This window comes from Cydia splendana, chromosome 15 (assembly GCF_910591565.1).
Source record: "Cydia splendana chromosome 15, ilCydSple1.2, whole genome shotgun sequence".
NCBI classification, from domain to species: domain Eukaryota; kingdom Metazoa; phylum Arthropoda; class Insecta; order Lepidoptera; family Tortricidae; genus Cydia; species Cydia splendana.
In genome coordinates, this window is record NC_085974.1 from 6,225,307 (window position 1) to 6,243,824 (window position 18,518).

The 18,518-nt window shown below is 37.7% G+C and overlaps 1 protein-coding gene across 1 annotated transcript in view; it reads right to left on the minus strand.

Moving 5' to 3' along the window:
* Positions 1-18,518, minus strand: part of LOC134797564 (uncharacterized) — a 46,108-nt gene that overhangs the window by 11,203 nt on the left and 16,387 nt on the right. The window contains exons 2-3 of the mRNA XM_063769852.1: positions 5,035-5,258; positions 630-783 (exon numbers count right to left, since the gene is read on the minus strand). Coding sequence (XP_063625922.1) covers positions 630-783; positions 5,035-5,258 — 378 coding nt within the window. The remainder of the gene's footprint in view (positions 1-629; positions 784-5,034; positions 5,259-18,518) is intronic.

Genomic DNA, 18,518 nt, shown 5'->3' on the forward strand with positions numbered 1-18,518 from the left:
ACTTTATAGATCTGCTTTGTTAAAATGTATCTCAAAGAAAATCCAGCTACACCATTGATGGACACGTTCATGCTATGAAAATGGCAATGACTATGAAAAGACATGTCATTGAAATGTAATAGCGTTTCGCACGACGTCACAACATCACAATCACGCTAAACAGTCACATTTGCGTTATCACAGTGTAATGTTACACACAATTGGCGAACAAAATAGCTCTTCCTCGGCAGCTAAATACACAATTACTTCACGCCACAAAAGAATACTTTAAACATGTGTTTACCCACAATATATAAATAATGGTAGGTAAAAAGCTAAAAAAAATAACAACTATAATAATGTAACGTCACGTCAATGCATTATAAGATTATGAAAAAAATATATATTCGTGGATAATATGCTACACAAATCAAGGTTCTATATTCTCTTTTCTGTATCAAAGTTAAGAACATTAAGTATTGAAAGAAATGAAAAAAAAAAAAACGATTCTGGTATGTATACTATATACAGCCAAAAATTACGCCAGGATCGTCAAAAATTAGGGCTCCACTATCCTTAACTTTTGGGAACAGAAGAGACAACGTTTTTTCTTTTAAGTATGTATGACTCAATAAGCCTTAGATACTTACAACAGCATCAGGTCGCAAAGCGTTGATGAACTCGGCGGCGATCTTCCATTTGTAGATGGTGAACCAAGCCGTGCCGGTGTAGGTGTCGCCAGCGTTGAGGTAGAGCACGGGCGGGCCCTCGCCCGAGGCAGCCTTGCGTCTCGCCTCCTTTACACTGGAACATAAAAGAAAATGTGTAAAAGAAATGGATCTGGTTATATTGCTCGGGCTGTTACTGAGCACCCTTTCCCGGCCGCTATCCGCTATCAGGCAGTAGCCCGATTCGGGGACTTTTGGCTGCTGGGTTTCCCCCCTGGCCCGATTCGCCCCTCCTTAGTAAACCAGACTCCTCCGGGAGGTCCATATTAATACCAGGCTCAGTAAGGACGTTCAGTCAACATGGGCCACTCAGCACCAGGACTCCCGACCTCAAACCATCCTCCGGTCCCATACGTACAGGTTGAAATATGACACGAGATCAGAAATTATAAGACGTGATGCTGATGAAGGAAGGAAATTGAAAGGGGAACTCAAAGTTTCTACCAACGTGCTGTGATCTTTAAAAATAGTTTTGCTCTATATTTCTGTACGTTATTTTACACTTTACTACTGAAGTTTCATATGAAAATTCGAAAACTAGATGTAGTCCTATCATTGTCCCGGTATTTCGTCTCGGCTCACTCGCGGAGGCTGGTGTCCGCACAGCAACATGTAGTTAAGTTCGAGTAATAAATTCATGCGAAACGTGGTCTTTCACTATCGGCCTCATCTCAAAACTCAAAGTCGCTCAACGAGCTATGGAGAGGGCTATGCTCGTAGTTTCTCTGTGTGATCGAATCAGAAATGAGGAGATCCGTAGACAAACTAAAGTCACCGACATAGCCCACCGGATTAGCAAGCTGAAGTGGCAATGGGCAGGCCATATTGCACGCAGAGAAGATGGCCGATGGGGTCGAAAAGTGCTCGAGTGGAGACCACGGACTAGCAGGCGCAGCGTGGGACGTCCACCCACAAGATGGACAGACGACCTTGTTAAGGCCGCCGGAAGTCGCTGGATGCGGGTCGCTTCCAACCGGTACGAATGGAGGTCCAAGGGGGAGGCCTATGTTCAGCAGTGGACGTCTTATGGCTGAGATGATGATGATGATGATGATGATGATGAATAAATTCATAATCGTGACAGATAAGGTGTGGGCGACCATTTTACACAATTGCACTTGAACGTGAACATATTAAATATCAACTTATTAGGTATAATTTTCAGCAGTCACATTACTTTATTAAAATATTCTTGTTTTTGGGTCAACTAATAGCGGAACATTTTAAAATAGAAAGCATGAAATGTCTAGATTAAAGAGCAATTAAAATACGAGCGTAGTTTCATTTAAATCCCTGGATGCGGATTAGTCGATCCAAATGGTATTCCGTACATTCCATTTGAAAAGGGAGTAAGAGGATTGTGATTTAAAGAACAATTCGATGTTGTGAATCAAGGTAACAGTGTTTGTGATGTAGGGGCTTAGTACTCGAGCTTCCTGCTTTTCCATGGTTTTTAGGTATTTATTTAACAGCAACAAGGGTACAAAGGACTTAAAATTATTGGCAAAATCGGGGTTATCATTATCATGCAAAGAATTTTCTAGATGAAGCTTTTTATTTCCTATTCTCATTGTCATGGAATTGAAGCTAGGACAATGTTGTACAGACAAAGTAAACATTTACAAATCCTGGAGCAGGGCAAATAAAATAAAAGAGGAATTTTGTAGGATTCACTCGGGACACCAGATAAAACGGACTATGTGATACTGAACTCCGACGTTACGATGTAGAGTTGATATGTATGTCTACGTATACGGTATTGGCTAAAATAGATCGTCTTGCGTTTTTGCAAGAGTCCTGGAATATTTTTATACAATTACGCTACTATATAGTGTAAATAACATTATTTGCGGTATTTGACGTCTATCACTCACAACAGCAATACTACGTAAAATGTTTTGCACATCGAAATCACAAAGGAAAACAACTGCACTGCGAACGTTTACGTTCTACGTCTTTTTTTTTTAATTTTAGGGTTGGCCGGACACCACCGTTATGAATCGGTAGTCGTCTAAGTAAATCGATATGAATTTTTCATTTTTCTTTTAATAAAAATAAGGAATAGGTGGATAATTAACTGTAAATATGGATATATTTATCGTCACTTAACAGACAACAAATTTGACACAGAAATAACATAAATAAACTTTAAAATAGATCCCCAGTTAGTTTCAATTTTGACAATGGGTGCGACCTACCCGGTCGGTGTATTAAATACACCGACCGACCGGTAGCTTGCGGGAAAACCATATAATTCTAGCTTTATTTAAATCTCAAATAAAAATTCATTATACGTCACAATTCGATACCTCAGTCTACGTGCCATCCAATCGTAATCGCTTGCTGTGACAATCGATTTGCGTTAGTTACATCTCTATATACGTCAGTCATAATGTGTCAAATACCGCAAATAATGTTATTTACACTATAATAGACCGTTCGTTTGAATAACGAAAATATTTGCCATTTATTTAAATATTTTTTTGGTCATTACTTATGCTTACGCAAATAAATGTTTTAGCTTTAGGTACGTTAAAACAGTACTTACAATTCAGTAGTATCCAGGAAACGAGTGGAATGTAGGTATCTTTTTCCAGAAAATGCATTCTTAAACGTAACATAAACGAAATTCCTGCGCTCTGCTCATGAGCAAGTGACACGAGATTAGGCAATTTCGCATCCTAAATTAAAATTTTCCACATGTTTTAATACATTTCTAACGCAGGTATATTGTAAATTACAAGAATGTACTGTTACAAAACAAAGAGACATAGTTCCGGGGGTACCTGTAATATCCTAATGATAGTAATTACTACAGGCTGGCTTAAAACTACGTTTACCAAAACTTTATTGGTATTTTTCTTACTTATGTCTCTTACAAAACGTTTACAAAATGTCATTAGAAATTAAAACTACAAACATTTAATAAAATGTAAACGTAATATGTATCTTCAAAATATTCTTCTTCAACTTTAATACACAAAATGCAAACGTTATTATCAACACTATTTATATGTCGCAGCAAAAAAATATACAACTTATTTTTGGGCAAAATTGTATAGAGCAGGAATTTATTTAATTTTTCTAGTTAGTGAAACTGTCGAAAAAACCCCAATAAAAATAAATGCATACAAGCAGGGTTAGGTATTACATGTCAAAGGTTTTATATATCTAGAATATTCATATTTCTCCTTAATCGATGCCAAAAGACACTTTCACATAAATTACCAATATAAATTAGCATTTTAGTGTATCCATAATCTCTAGACGAGGCTGTCGATTTCATGTCAAGGCCTCAGAGTTTATGCTACCGAGATTACTCGTACTCATCCATTCCACGCCATGAGGCGCTCGACTATAACCGCCCTTGACTTTATACAATTGTGTCACTTAACTTCAAACGCCGGTAAATCCATTCGACCCTCTCAGCAAATATCTACCCTATTACCTCTTCTTAATACCAAAATCGCATAATCTGACAGGTGGATTTACCCGAGTTTGAAGTTAAGCGACTCAATTTATGTAATTGTCTAGAGATTAGAAATGTCACCGTTAACCTAAATAGTTCACTTGCCACAAACTGTTTGATCAACTTTTGGATTTGGAACTCTATATATAATGTCTTTAAGTTGCTTTTCGATCGTGGATCGTGGATATTTGGTACAATTTGATTTTAGATCACAGCAAAGCACTCAAATGAGTATATCCTGTGAGCGAGTTAATCATATGGGTATTGTGGTTAATATAAAGCGGGAGAGACAAATAATAAGGCTCCGTTTCCACCAGAGATGTGCGAGGAATATAATTAGAATATAGAGCTACGCTAAGCCACGAGAGCTGCGCTGAGCGACGATAGGTAAATGAAGTGATTTTATTGGTTCTTAACAAACACATCCTTCGCTACGCATCCTCGCGCATCTCTGGCGGAAACGCAGGCTTAACGCAGTGGCAACTGAGAAGCAGTAATAAAAATGTAGGTAAATAATTTACATAACTATTTAAGTAAAATGTTTCCTTTGTTGTTTATGTATCTTTCGTAGTAAGATAGTATTGAGTGTTTGGTACTTTTCTCAAGATAGAACGACCAACATTTGACAGAGTAACAAATGAATATGTACGTACTTACACCACAGGGAACCCCGAAACCGCCATAGCACTTCTCTTCCCCTGCGTCTCTATTAACTGTCTTGCATACCCCGCTAAGCTACAACTACGAAGTATGTTCAAATCGCGCGTGCATTTGTAGAGGAGAATGAGCAGTTCGAAGTTCGTTTAAATGCAGAGAATGACCTAAGTTTGACACAATATCAGGAAACTATTGGCTTACACAGTGGCGACCCTAGGAAACCCGCCGTAGCACTTCCCCGCCTCCCTATCAGCCGTCGTGCAAACCCCGCTGAGCTGCGAGGTCTGTTCAAAGCGCGCGTGCATGTCATTGTTGTGCAGTATGAGTAACTCGAAGTTGGGAGGAACGGCGCTTTCGGGCGACTTGATGACTGTGCTCGACGACAGCGCCGCTGTTGCCAGCAACGCGACGATGGATGGAAGATTCTGGAAAGGTTTAGGTTTCATTTAGTATCATATTTGTTTATAGGGGTTCACAGTGACGGAAGGTAAAATTTTCAATCTTTTAAAAAGGATAAAAATCAAGATATTGTAAAAAAATCATGCAACTTTGGGCAGTTGTATCCCAAAATCTATAAGGTCTATGTGGGTACACTACATAATTCCAAAATATTTTATGCCGAAATTTAGAATATCGAATTTTATTATTCCGATTTTTAAATGCTCCACCCATCAAAATTACGATTGTCTTAATTACCAAACGATGAAAATCACGAAGTTTTATAGTTCCGAATAGCAAAACCGACGATTTTTTTAAATTCCGAACCACATAATTCCGAATATAACAATTCTGATAGTGAGAAACACCGAATTTAACATTTACGATTTTTGAAATCACGAATTCCGAATTGTAATTATTCCGAAATTTTGAATTCCGATTTAAATATGCCATATTTTTAAATCCCGAATAACGATATTCCGAATTTGTTGTTAATAAATAAAGGGGGTCGCAGTTCTAACCTAACCTACACCTATTTTTCTAGTAGCAGTTGGTTTCTGTGAAAGTCGCAGTTCTAACCTAACCTAACCCACTTTTCTAGTAGCAATTGGTTTCTGTGAAGGTCGCAGTTCTAACCTAACCTAACCCACTTTTCTAGTAGCAGTTGGCTTCTGTGATGGTCGCAGTTCTAACCTAACCTAACCCACTTTTCTAGTAGCAGTTGGTTTCTGTGAAGGTCGCAGTTCTAACCTAACCTAACCCACTTTTCTAGTAGCAGTTGGTTTCTGTAAAGGTCGCAGTTCTAACCTAACCTAACCCACTTTTCTAGTAGTAGTTGGTTTCTGTGAAGGTCGCAGTTCTAACCTAACCTAACCCACTTTTCTAGTAGCAGTTGGTTTCTGTGAAGGTCGCAGTTCTAACTTAACCTAACCCACTTTTCGAGTAGCAGTTGGTTTCTGTGAAGGTCGCAGTTCTAACCTAACCTAACCCACTTTTCTAGTAGCAGTTGGTTTCTGTGAAGGTCGCAGTTCTAGCCTAACCTAACCCACTTTTCTAGTAGCAGTTAACTTCTGTAAAGGTTGCAGTTCTAGCCTAACCCACTTTTCTAGTAGCAGTTGGTTTCTGTAAAGGTAGCAGTTCTAGCATGTCCAAATGATTTAAATGCAATTTTTTTTGCAGATCAATTTTAAAAACGGTTTAGCTTTAATTACTTCCCTTTTGAAAATCACGAATTTCATTATTCCGAGTTTACAAAAGATCGAATTTCTGAATACCGAATTATTTTATTTCCGATCGGTCAACGATTTTTCGGAATAGACAAATTCGGAAAAAATATTTTCGGATTTTTTTTAAATCGGAACTTTAAGCTTTCGTTCATATGACAATCGGATTTTAAGTATTCGGAAATAGCGCAGTCGTGATTTTCTTCTTTCGTGGTTTTCAAAGTCGTAATTTCGACGTTTCGGACGTATAAAAAATCGTGATTATGAAAGTCGGAAAAACATATTTCGGAATATTTGGGTGTTGCCGGTCTATGTAGATCAAATTGGACTCATTTAGTCAAAATCGTGGCAAATTTGGTGTGATCAAAAGTCTTCCTAGTAACTTATGCCGAATATTATACCTTTTGCATAAGGAATTAATAAAAAAAATCATTCTCAATGAAGATACAAAAAAAATGGATTTCTAAGGACTTCATAATGACCCGGACTGCTTGCATGGTCAGAAATTTGCATTTGACAAGAGCATTATGTCGTACAACTCATTTAACATACATATTTATTAAAAATCAGCCGACCCTTGTTTAATGCCAGATGAGCATTTCAATAGCCTATTATCATCAATCGTCATCTTAGTTTGCTCCTATTCATGCATAGATAATATGCTTTCCTTGAATATTACTCTGAGAGGATTTCAGTTAGGTAACACAATACTGTATGCGAGACTAATTGAGATGCGGACGGAGTCTGTGAACACGCAAATTGCAGGTCATGACGTCATGTCTAAGAAATTGAATGCTGAATGGAAGACGTCAACAGAGCCTATGTCAGGCTAATTCCTATAGAGTATAGGTTAAAGTGTATTGTTTTAAAGCAATCACGAAATTACATTTATGAACAGGTAAAATAAAGTTGTTCTTGATTTTCTTCAAAGTTGATTTTAGAATCGCATATTGCCGATTAGTTGTCCAGGAAAAAAATACATTGTTTAAACCCAGATTTTATCACTAAAAAAAACCGAACATGCATTTTTGTGGTATACTTATATATGTGTCGCTTAACTTCAAACTCGGGTAAATCCATTCGACCCTCTCAGCAAATATCTACCCTATTACCTTTTCTTAATCCCAAAATCGCATAATCTGACAGATGGATTTACCCGAGTTCGAAGTTAAGCGACTCATATGTAGTTATACTTAAGCCATTTCCAAACTGTGCCACTATTGTCTCTTAGACAACAGGACAGAATAATGACACACAACAGCTGAAGAAAAACTCATTTGAAGGACATAATTATGACATTGGTAGAAGCACGGTGCGGTGTGACGTCATATGTATGAACTGTGGATACACGCTTGTTGGATCGATTTGCTTGGCACCAGAATTTAGTAAGTGAAAATAAAACATCATGTTAATAAGTAAAATAAGTACCTAATAAAAATGTCCTATAATATTTATTATTTATTTATTTAAGCTAATTTTAGTCAAAATAAAATATTTTCCGCAATTGTTTGTTTTCACCGCGCGCTCTCCGTCAATGAGTGGCAGTTTGCGTTGATCCCAAGCCAATTCAGCGAGGGCCGCCCAATTGACTCCAGATGCCTCGTGCAAAATGACGCGTTCACGCCCAAATAAGCTATTTTGCTACCTACATGAACTCGGTAATCACGGTATAGGGAAAATTGAAATGGAAAATGGAAGTAGAATAGATTTCCTTCAGCTGATGCGGAGTTAACTATCCATTTTTGTTTCAATATCATGTTTGAACAAATGTTTTTTTCACCTCAGCAGCTCGAACAAGGGTACTTTGCTTCTTAAAAACAGTGAGCAAAATGCGATTTTGCTCACTGAGTGAGACAAAATGTCATTCAAGTGACCTTTATAGTCAAATGTCATTTCAACATGCGGGGTCTAATACAAGTTCGAAATACTTGGGTTCTATTATCTCTGTCCCTTTCACACTGTTAGAAAAAAGAAACAGACAAAAAAAGTTAAAACGACATTCAACGGTATATTGAGGGTTTAATAGACCCCCGAAAACTTCAGACCGCCTCGTTCCAAACCACGTACGAGTATGAATTCTTAATAAAAATAAAGTTTAAGATTTGATAAAAACTGATAAAATACTATATTTTAGGTATTTTATTGTACAACTAAAATAATGAACTCAAAAAATACACAGATTATCACGCAAAATTAATTATTTTACTTTTAAGAATTTCTACCATAGTTCACATAGTTGACAAATAGTACGTATCCGCAATTCGGACCGTATATATCTTACAAAGTTTTTTTTTACAAAAAGAAGTTGTCGATTGATGTGTCAGTTGATGTTCGTTATTTCCATATTATTTTACTGAAATTCTTATCCTTATTTATTTCTCCTCTTAAGTTAGGTTATTTATAATATGAATATAAAAGTAAAATATAAAAACACTTACAAAACAATAAAAAATACATATAAACACATTATAAAAAACCTAACCTAGGTTGCCGCCGGCAGCGGGGCTTGGCCCAAGCTGCCGGTGGTCAGGGCCGCAGAGTGAGGAACCGACGTACTATACGCGCCGTGTCCAATATTACCGCCTTCTGCATCTGACCCTTGATCCAACCACCCAGCGAGTCTCTCTAGGTGTTGGTCGAGACTCTTCGCTATGAGACCGTTCGCTGACACAACTATCGGAACAATGATCGTCGAGTCAACATCCCACATGGCGGTAATCTCGTGAGCTAAGTCTAGGTAATTGCTGGACTTGTCCTTCTCGGCCTTCACGAGATTCTCATCATGGGGGATGGTGACGTCGGCGAGCACGACCCGGCGCTGCGATCGGTCTATCAGCACGATGTCAGGCTTATTGGCGACAATAGTCCTGTCAGTGATGATAGATCGATCCCAATAGAGCGTGGCACGACCATTCTCGAGAACAGGCGCAGGTAAGTACTTGTAGTACGGTACTTCGCGGTCCACAAGGCCGTATAGAAGAGCAAGTTGCTGGTGAATAATCCTGGCTACGAGATTATGTCTGTGCAAGTACTCACCGTTAGCAAGATGAGAACAACCGGAAATGATATGCCTGAGTGACTCTCCGGGACGGCGGCATGCCCGACAAATGTCGACCGTACCGTCCTTCAGGATATATTTCCGATAGTTGTTCGTCATCATCACTTCGTCCGCAATTGCACAGGCAAAACCCTCGGTTTCTCCGAAGAGGTCCCCGAATCGTAACCAGTTCACCGACGCGAGCAGGTCCACATCGGGTCCCGTGAGGGCCTTGTAGAACCGCCCGTGTAGCGCCTTACTCTCCCATGCCGCCTTGCGATCCGCAGTACTTAGTACCACAGGTTTGCGCTAGTTCTCGTTTGCCAAGGAGAGCGGCGTGAGGTTCCTGTCTACTGCCACCACATCACGATGCATCCCACACTCGTTGTTAAGGAAATAATTCCTGAGATTGTACACCTCGCGGTTGTGGAGATCCTTGGCGTTTAGGAAGCCTCGGCCTCCACACTTCCGTGGGATGTACAATCTCATAACTGACGAGCGTGGGTGTAGCATGCGATGTGTGGTGAGCAGTGACCGGACCCTCCGATCCAGGGCGTCCAGCTCGGTCTGAGTCCACCTTAGTATGCCAAAGGAGTATGTGAGAAGAGGCATTACCCAGTCGTTGAAGGCGCGCACTTTGTTGCCTCCTGACAAAAGACTGTTAAGGACTTTTGTGAGCCGACTGAAAAAGCGCTCCTTCACCGACCGTCTAATACCCTCGTCCTCAATACCCAACGACTGTGACATACCAAGGTATTTATAGGTCTCTGATTCAGAGATAGACCTGAAAGACATTGTCTCAGAAAGTTGTAAATTTGTTGAATTTACAACTTTCCCCCGCTGTACATGCATAACCGCACATTTATCGACACCAAACTCCATGTTGATGGCACTACTGAAGACTTCGGTGGTTTTCTTACTGAAATTTATTATTACGTTTTGTTTTTGTGTTCGATTGCAGTAATTAAACTTAATTGTTTGTATATCTTAAGAAAACATGAGTGCAGGTATTAAATGATGAAGAAGGATTACATTTTTCAAGTTGTCTAATAGAACATACCTATTAGACAACTTGAAAAATGTAATCCTTCTTCATCATTTAATACCTCACTGCTCAGATGAAAAATTTTGTGTACTACACGAGATCAAAGTTATTTACATCTCGTGCGCTTTTGAGTCCCTTACTACGCTCAAGATTATAGAATCTTTCGCTTGCACGGGACTCAAAATAAGCACTCGAAGAAATATCAAACTTTGATCTCTTGTTGTACAAATAACTATTTTTAATACAGTCGATGATTGTAAGGTATTCTGGAATTTATAGATAAAATGTTGAGTTCCCTTGGTCTTCTATAGTCAAAGATTTCTCAAAAATGTAAAAAAAAATCATTCGATTTGTTTAATATAGGCTGTTAACGTAGTACCTCTTTAATTTTAAAGGAAAACCTAAATGGAGTTGTATTTTTTATATAATACAGTGTAGGTAAACTACATAATATATCGTACATTCACTCCCTAAAACGCTAAACTTTTTGGCTTTAGTTGGTTTACTCTCCATTTAACGAAAATTCTCAATACCGTCACAAAGTGTTCGGTGCGTTTAGTGTCGCTGTCGTTACTAGAATGTAGGTATATAGAGTTTACACTGCATTATCATATGTCTATTAAAGTATCAACTATGGGCTTAAGTCAGAGCTAAAACTATGAATGCCTGCCTGACCTTTATTTAAGACCTGTACAAATTTAAGCTTTACATAAACTCACAAACTTCAACTTGACTGGCAACAGTGGCAACTAATCAACTTGCCGGCTGATTATGCAAGATGGCGTTTGGCGCCAAAAAACGTTCGTTCAACGAACTCTCTATATAATTGCCGGCTACCTGCATTTCTGGGAAGCATCGCCGGGATAAAAACACCTCAACACGGGACCGATAAAGGCTAAAAGCGACAACCTTAAATTCTTTAACAGAATGTTATGCAATTCGGTTCGGTCACACAATTCGATTTGTGATTCAATGTTGCGGACGCCGTGATCCCATGATATTTGTATGGTGTAGATTTGATTAGTACAAAAGTTGTAATTCTGATGATTGTAGAGTCTGTGCGGAAAGAGAAGAGTCGTGGAATGTATGGGGCCCAATACATTCTATGACTCTTCTCTTTCCGAACAGTAATATTACTTACAATAATTGTAATGTGTATCTTGCTTCATGAGCCTATTTTGCTTTAGCTTTCAAATGTATATTTTTTGTTTAATTAATCTGTACGTGGGTCGTTTTACACATCAACACTAGAAGTAAATATAGTATTATTATGTTTCTCATAAGATTTTTCTTCTTGATAATCTAACTAATCATTTTTTCCAAACATTCACTAGTGTGTTATTGAAATAATTTTAAATTTTCTTGCCCTGTAATTCTTTAATAATTTTTATTTTCTTAAACTGTATAATGGCATTGTCCGTTTTTTAGGACAACTTTGGGAGCAATCAATCTATAAGGTTCGTGGCAATGTCCGTTTTAACGGACGTCCTGAAAACCCTACTTTCAGAATGCTTTTAATTTTTTTTTCTTAAATATAGTACTTTTTTACTCATTACTATCCCCAAAAACATTCCACGAGATAGGTGGATACATTATTTCATGTCTTGCCATGTTAAGGGTTTAAGTACTATATGTGTGAGCGGTTTTTGCTATAGTTTCCATCGGAGTTCGAAAACAAATCTGGTCATCACATCACATCAACATCACACAAAAGCATTTTTCGTAATGTATTCTATTCAATTAAACGTTACTAAATAAAACTAAACAATGATTAAGCATATTTTTTGTACAACCCGCTGTGAACATCATTGTGCTGAGATAAATCACAAGTCATGGGTCACAAGCACATAGAGGTACCTCACTTAGTTATTTCATTATATATGGACAGTCGCCATCAGATATATCGGAGCGGCCAAGGTGCTCACAAATATCGGAACACGCCTCTATTGTCAGGGCGTTAGAGCGCGTGTTCAGATATTGTGAACACCTTGGCCGCTCCGATATATCTGATGGCGACTGGACATATCCACAGAAGGTTACACATTTTTATTACTCGAATCCGAGTATACGAACTAGTTCTAACAAAGACATAGAACTTACAAATTTAATGATATAACAAAGATAAGTATCATACATTTTATATTAAAATAAATGGAAAAATGATTAGGCATGGATTAACAGATTAAAAAATCAATTTCATAAAATGTTAATCATAATTTATAAGATTGACGCGTTGGTTGTATGATTCTGTAATGTAATTAAATTAATTAAATAAAATTCCAAAATCCTTCGATAATTAGGTTATAGGTTCTCGCGGGCTTGGTTTCCGCAACTCGATGTCATATTATTGCGCTTATTTTGCGTGATGGGTTGTCGACCTTCGATAATAATAGAACGGCTGTTCAAATATTTACCTACATCTTCATCTTGGATATTTAATAGTTATTAAATCAGGCTCGTTTTGAACGACCAAAATGACGGGCTTTTACCTCTCCTCTCAAGAAAGCTCAGGTTGTTAAGCTTTGATAAGTAATATTGGCACTAGAATAAAATATAGAGACAGAGTGAATAGTCAAGTATTAAAATAAGAATTCTTACAATTTTAATGTCAAGATAAATTATTTTCAGCTGCGTTTTAGATGCTGCAGTTAGTCGGGAGGATTGGAAGTCTAGGGGAGAGGCTTTTGCCCAGCAGTGGGACACCTTATAGGCTCGTAAAAAAAAGTGAAACTCTGTGTGAATGGTTCTTTTGGAGTTTGTAATGGTATATAATACATAAATGGCTAATACAAAGGGTACAGCGGCCACAAACGATACTTCTGCCCTACATAAGATATCGGAATCTAGTCCTATATATTGGCGGGCCATCTCGGACCCACAAAGAGCATCATAAAGTAGGAAAGCGCTGTGCAGTAGCAAAACTGACATAGCAACACTTCGAAAAAATGCTAATACTTAGATTTGTTCCGATTATCACACCTGTAACAATGTACTTAGCAGTTTTGTTACTATTATCATAAAACATAAGTACCTTGATAACCGTACATAGATTACTATAGTATAAGTAGTCATAAATGTTATCACTATCAGCTTAATCACATTGTCTCGAGTTTGATGGAGGTGTGATGAAGGCGTGGTGTTTTACTGATTTTAAATATTATCTCCTTTATTCAATTAATATCTTGGGTTAGGTTAATTATAATATGAATATAAAAGTAAAATATAAAAACACTTACAAAACAATAAGAAAAATACATATAAACTCCTAACCTAGGGTGCGGCCAGCAGCGGGGAATTTTATTTATTACATATTATAAAATTAAATATTCGTTTCGTGTTCAAACACACAACTACCTCTCACCCTAAATTCTATTCAGTCGTGGGTAAATTAAAAAAAATACTAAAAACAAAGGAATATAATATATTATCAGCTTGCTTATCAGTAACAACTTGTGACGTCATCTTTACTTGATTGTATTTAATCGCCCGGCTACCTAATTATTAGTCTCACGTTTTGGTCTTTCATAGATTAAGTAATAAAATTTAATTACGGTAATTCCTTTGTTTAGTATTAGGCGGAACGTGCTCGCGGTAAAATCGAATTTGTATTGGTTTTGACCACCAGCACTAATTAGTCGGCTAATAAACATCTAAAGTGCCGCTGTTATCGAGACTGCGATCCAGTAAGGTCTCTGCGATTAGACAAAACGAAACGAAAATGTCACGAAGAGGCAACTGCCTGATTTGAACTTTAAGATACCTACGTCAATTAATAAATCTAGAAACGATATGGATTAGATGTGTCAGTGTCAAAAGTGACGTTTTTGTTTGAAGAAATCGTCAAAAGTGACTTCTTTCAACAGCGACGAGTGTCTTAGGCACTTGTCCCACCAAGAGCGAGTAAGCGATTAACTATCGGCGATTTTCTCGCCCAAGAAACGAACAAAAGATTAGGATACTGTGTTAGTAAAAGAGACACATATATTAATAGTTCATCGCTGGCTGTTCACACTGCCGGCGAGAACACTCGCTCTACTAGTTTGTCGCCGCGATAAGATAAAACTAGCTCAGCGGTACTCGCTCGGCGATGCTCGTTTCTTAGTTAGAACAGAACTCAAGCTGCGAGACCAATCAGTCTGCGTGTTCGGCTACGCTGCACCGCCCGAGCGAGTGACGCGAGTAATAGCCCGTCGCACTCGAACACTCGCCTATAGCCGAGCGCCAAAACTATTGGAGGTAACACTCGCTTCTCGCCGCTCGCCCACTCGTTTCTAGTTTATCGTTCTAATCGCTTATCGCTCATCGTCGGCGGTGGGACAAGTGCCTTATTATTTAAATAAATAGCATACCTACATATTTGTACATCCTGTACGTATTTTAATAGCTACACGTTACACGCTACATCCAATTTATAAAACATCTCTTATGGATCATACCTAAGATACCTACCTACATTAAATGTACCTATGTAATTCTATTCAATAGAACAATTCGTAAAGAAATTAGAAAACAATAAATATGGTTTGCATAAGGGTTTCACAGTGAGTTTTATCGCATATATAATACACAAAACCTAAATTATAGATAAACATAAATTACGGAACTGATCGCTTATTAATATGTTATTTGTTAATCTTATCCATATCTTTTCAATTAGGTACGAATGATACGATTGTTTCTAGTATGACGATAGATTGATTGATATTTATTGAAATAAAAGTTTACAGCATTACAGCTAATAGTTGAGTGTGCTCAGAGCATAAAAAGGTCAGCCACGGCGTTGCATGAACAAGAGATTTTCTTTGGCAGGATTGGTCCTTAGGACCCAAGGATGGATTTAAGAAGTGGAGCCACCCAAATTTTCGATGCAGGTGGGGAGTGGGGGGGTTTTAAGCGTCTGCGACGTCTGAGGTTAATAATTCTTTAAGTTTAGGTTCTAAGTCAAGTTTAGTATCATTTTCAACTAAATCAAAGATGTAGACATAGATTTCATCCAAATCGGTTCAGCGTTTATTGATTTCCCATACTATACTACACCGTACCTTTCATTATTAAGGGATTTTTTTGGAATAAAAACTATCCTATGTTCTTCTCCGGGTTCAAACTATCTCTATACAACATTTTATCTAAATCGGTTCAGCGGTTATTGAATCCCCATACAAATTTCCACCTTCCTTTTTACACCCTATAGGGATTATTTTTGACATTAAAGGTAGGTATCCTATGTTCTTCCCTGGGACTCAAACCATCTCTATACCAAATTTCAACTAAATTGGTTCAGCAGTTTAAGCGTGAAGAGGAATAAAAATAAAAGTTTTTTTTTTCATATTTTATGTGTTTTTACTTCGAAATGGTGCCGGAATGATATCACAAATGAATTCGGCATCCCCGATTTATACGAAAACGATACCAAACTTGGCCCAGTAACTAAAATGATATCAGATATCAAGATAAAGTTGAGAGAATAAAAATTTGGGTTGGGTTTTCATCCTGGAAATCGTTTTTGTAATTTTACTGACTTCCTACTTGAAACAGGATTTTATAAGACCATCCATACATTAAAGGTAAACTAAAGAATTACGCACATAGGCCTATAAAAATACCACAAACTACAAACGCTGTTTCTTTATCCTTTATACGTTTTAACAAGCAGATCCATGGACAATTTTGGCACGTCTTCCTTGGTCACCGCGTACAAGGACAAGGTAAAACGATTAAATTTCACAATCTTACTATAGCGATCTATGAATAATGATTTGAGATGTAACGATAGCGATTGATACGGAGTACTGAGGTAACAAAATGGCACCATAAATGAACTTCCGCTAACGATCAAAACTATATAGATTAGATGGGTGCCAACAAATAGTGACCAGTGAAGGCACGTGTGAGGTGAGCCCTAACATATCGACGCTTAAGAATCAATACTGTCTAAGTAACAAAAATACAATTTCCTGTATAATTGTATTTTTGTTACTTAGACAGTATCTTTTTACTAAAACATTTATTTACATACAATATATATACAGTGGTACTACTAAACGAAATTAATAACTAGCTTAAATCTAAAATAGGCCTTTGAGGCATTGTACCAAGGATGCTGGCGGCATTTCCTCGCTGTATCGCAATGCTGATACGTTGTGCGAGGTAGCCGCCAGCTCTTCGGTCACCAGTTACGTCAACCAGACGCTTCGCGATTTCTGCGAACAACTTATGCGCGCTGGGACCCCATGGACCTAGAGTTTCAACACCAAATGGTACAAAATGGTACTCTCTATCAGACAGTATTGATTCTTAAGCGTCGATATCCTCCAAGTCACGGCAGCTTCAACGTATGCTACTTATACCAGAAGCGGTATCATGGTCGCATTTTTATCACCTGTCATGCCATGCGTCACTTTCGCCCTTACATATTTGCCGTGACAGGAATGGTGACAAATGATAAACAGCCGACCATCTTAGCCCTACAGGGCTGCGAAACTCCTTTCGATACCAATAAAAACCCTGAGTCCTAATTAACCATATTTTTTTTATAGACAATCTGATTCGTATAACAAGTCAATCCGATAGCCATTGGAAAATGCCTGGAATACTTCCAATGAATTTAAATAGGAATGGTAATAGCGGACGTAAGTGTGTCAGCCATTTTTGTCCAGCGTGCGTTTGACGTGCTTAATTAATTTCATAATTATTCGCTAATTGGTTTGATTTTCCGATCTTTAATAATATTTCGTGTTGCGGGATGTTTGGTTTTGTTTTCAATTTTGCCCGTGTAGAAATGTTGTTTTTTAATATGCATTGTGTGTGTTGTTTTAAATCCACAGTGAGTGTATTTTATAATAACACGTTTTTACAATTGCATACGTATCCGAATTTAAGGAGGATCTCTCCATAATTACTTATATATAAATTATATCAAATATAAAAATGCATTTAGGATTAGTGATGACCCAGTAACATTAACTTCTCATAATGTTTAGTTAATTTCCATATAAGTAGAACAGATATTATAAAATCGTAATACGCGTCGCTGTTGTCATAAAGCAATACATAATTAGGCTTAGATTAAGTGCTCACTCCATACATAGATATGATAAACCCCATTTATAAGGGAGTGTTCAGAAAAAAGTGTACCCAATTAGCGTGACTAATTAAGAAAAGTTAATCGATGTCAGTTTTGTGATTTAAGCTACATAAGTATTAAGTTTAAAGAGAGTTTTAAACTTATTAATAATACCTCCTATACAACTTATCACTACTTAACACCTTATAAAACAAAGTCCTCCGCCGCGTCTGTCTGTTTGCGTGTTTGTTTGTATGTCCGCGATTAACTCAAAAACTACTGAACGGATTTTCATGCGGTTTTCACCTACCAATAGAGTGGTTCTTGAGGAAGGTTTAAGTGTATAATTTGCTAACCCGTGCGAAGCTGGGGCAGCGCTAGTTATTATTAAGTAAGGAAATTTATGGAGTGAGCACTCTATGTTTACTCATTTCTCTATGGTGTTGTACAAAAGCAAAGCTCTTATTGAGGCATAGCTAGATTGGAGCTGAGATGTTCTAGGAAGGTAATTTCTAGGAACTGTCGAGACTAGATCAGAATCTAGGTCACCCAGTGTACCGGTTAAGACGAATCGATCTTTGCGGACCGTCGACACGAACTCATGTCATATTCTGAGGACTTTCACATGCTCATATTCCCATAAGATTTGTCTCTTTTCTTATTAGCTTTGGGAAAGATATTATATTATATACTAAAGAAATCCACACACACAACTAAACTTAATCAAATAAACCAAATCACACAAAACCAAAACTAAATAATGCAAATTAAATCGCACAGCTAAAGGGGCCCACTGATTAACAGTCCGTCGGACGGTATCGGCCTGTCAGTTGTTCGGAACTGTCAAAATTTTGTTCTGACAGGCCGATACCGTCCGGC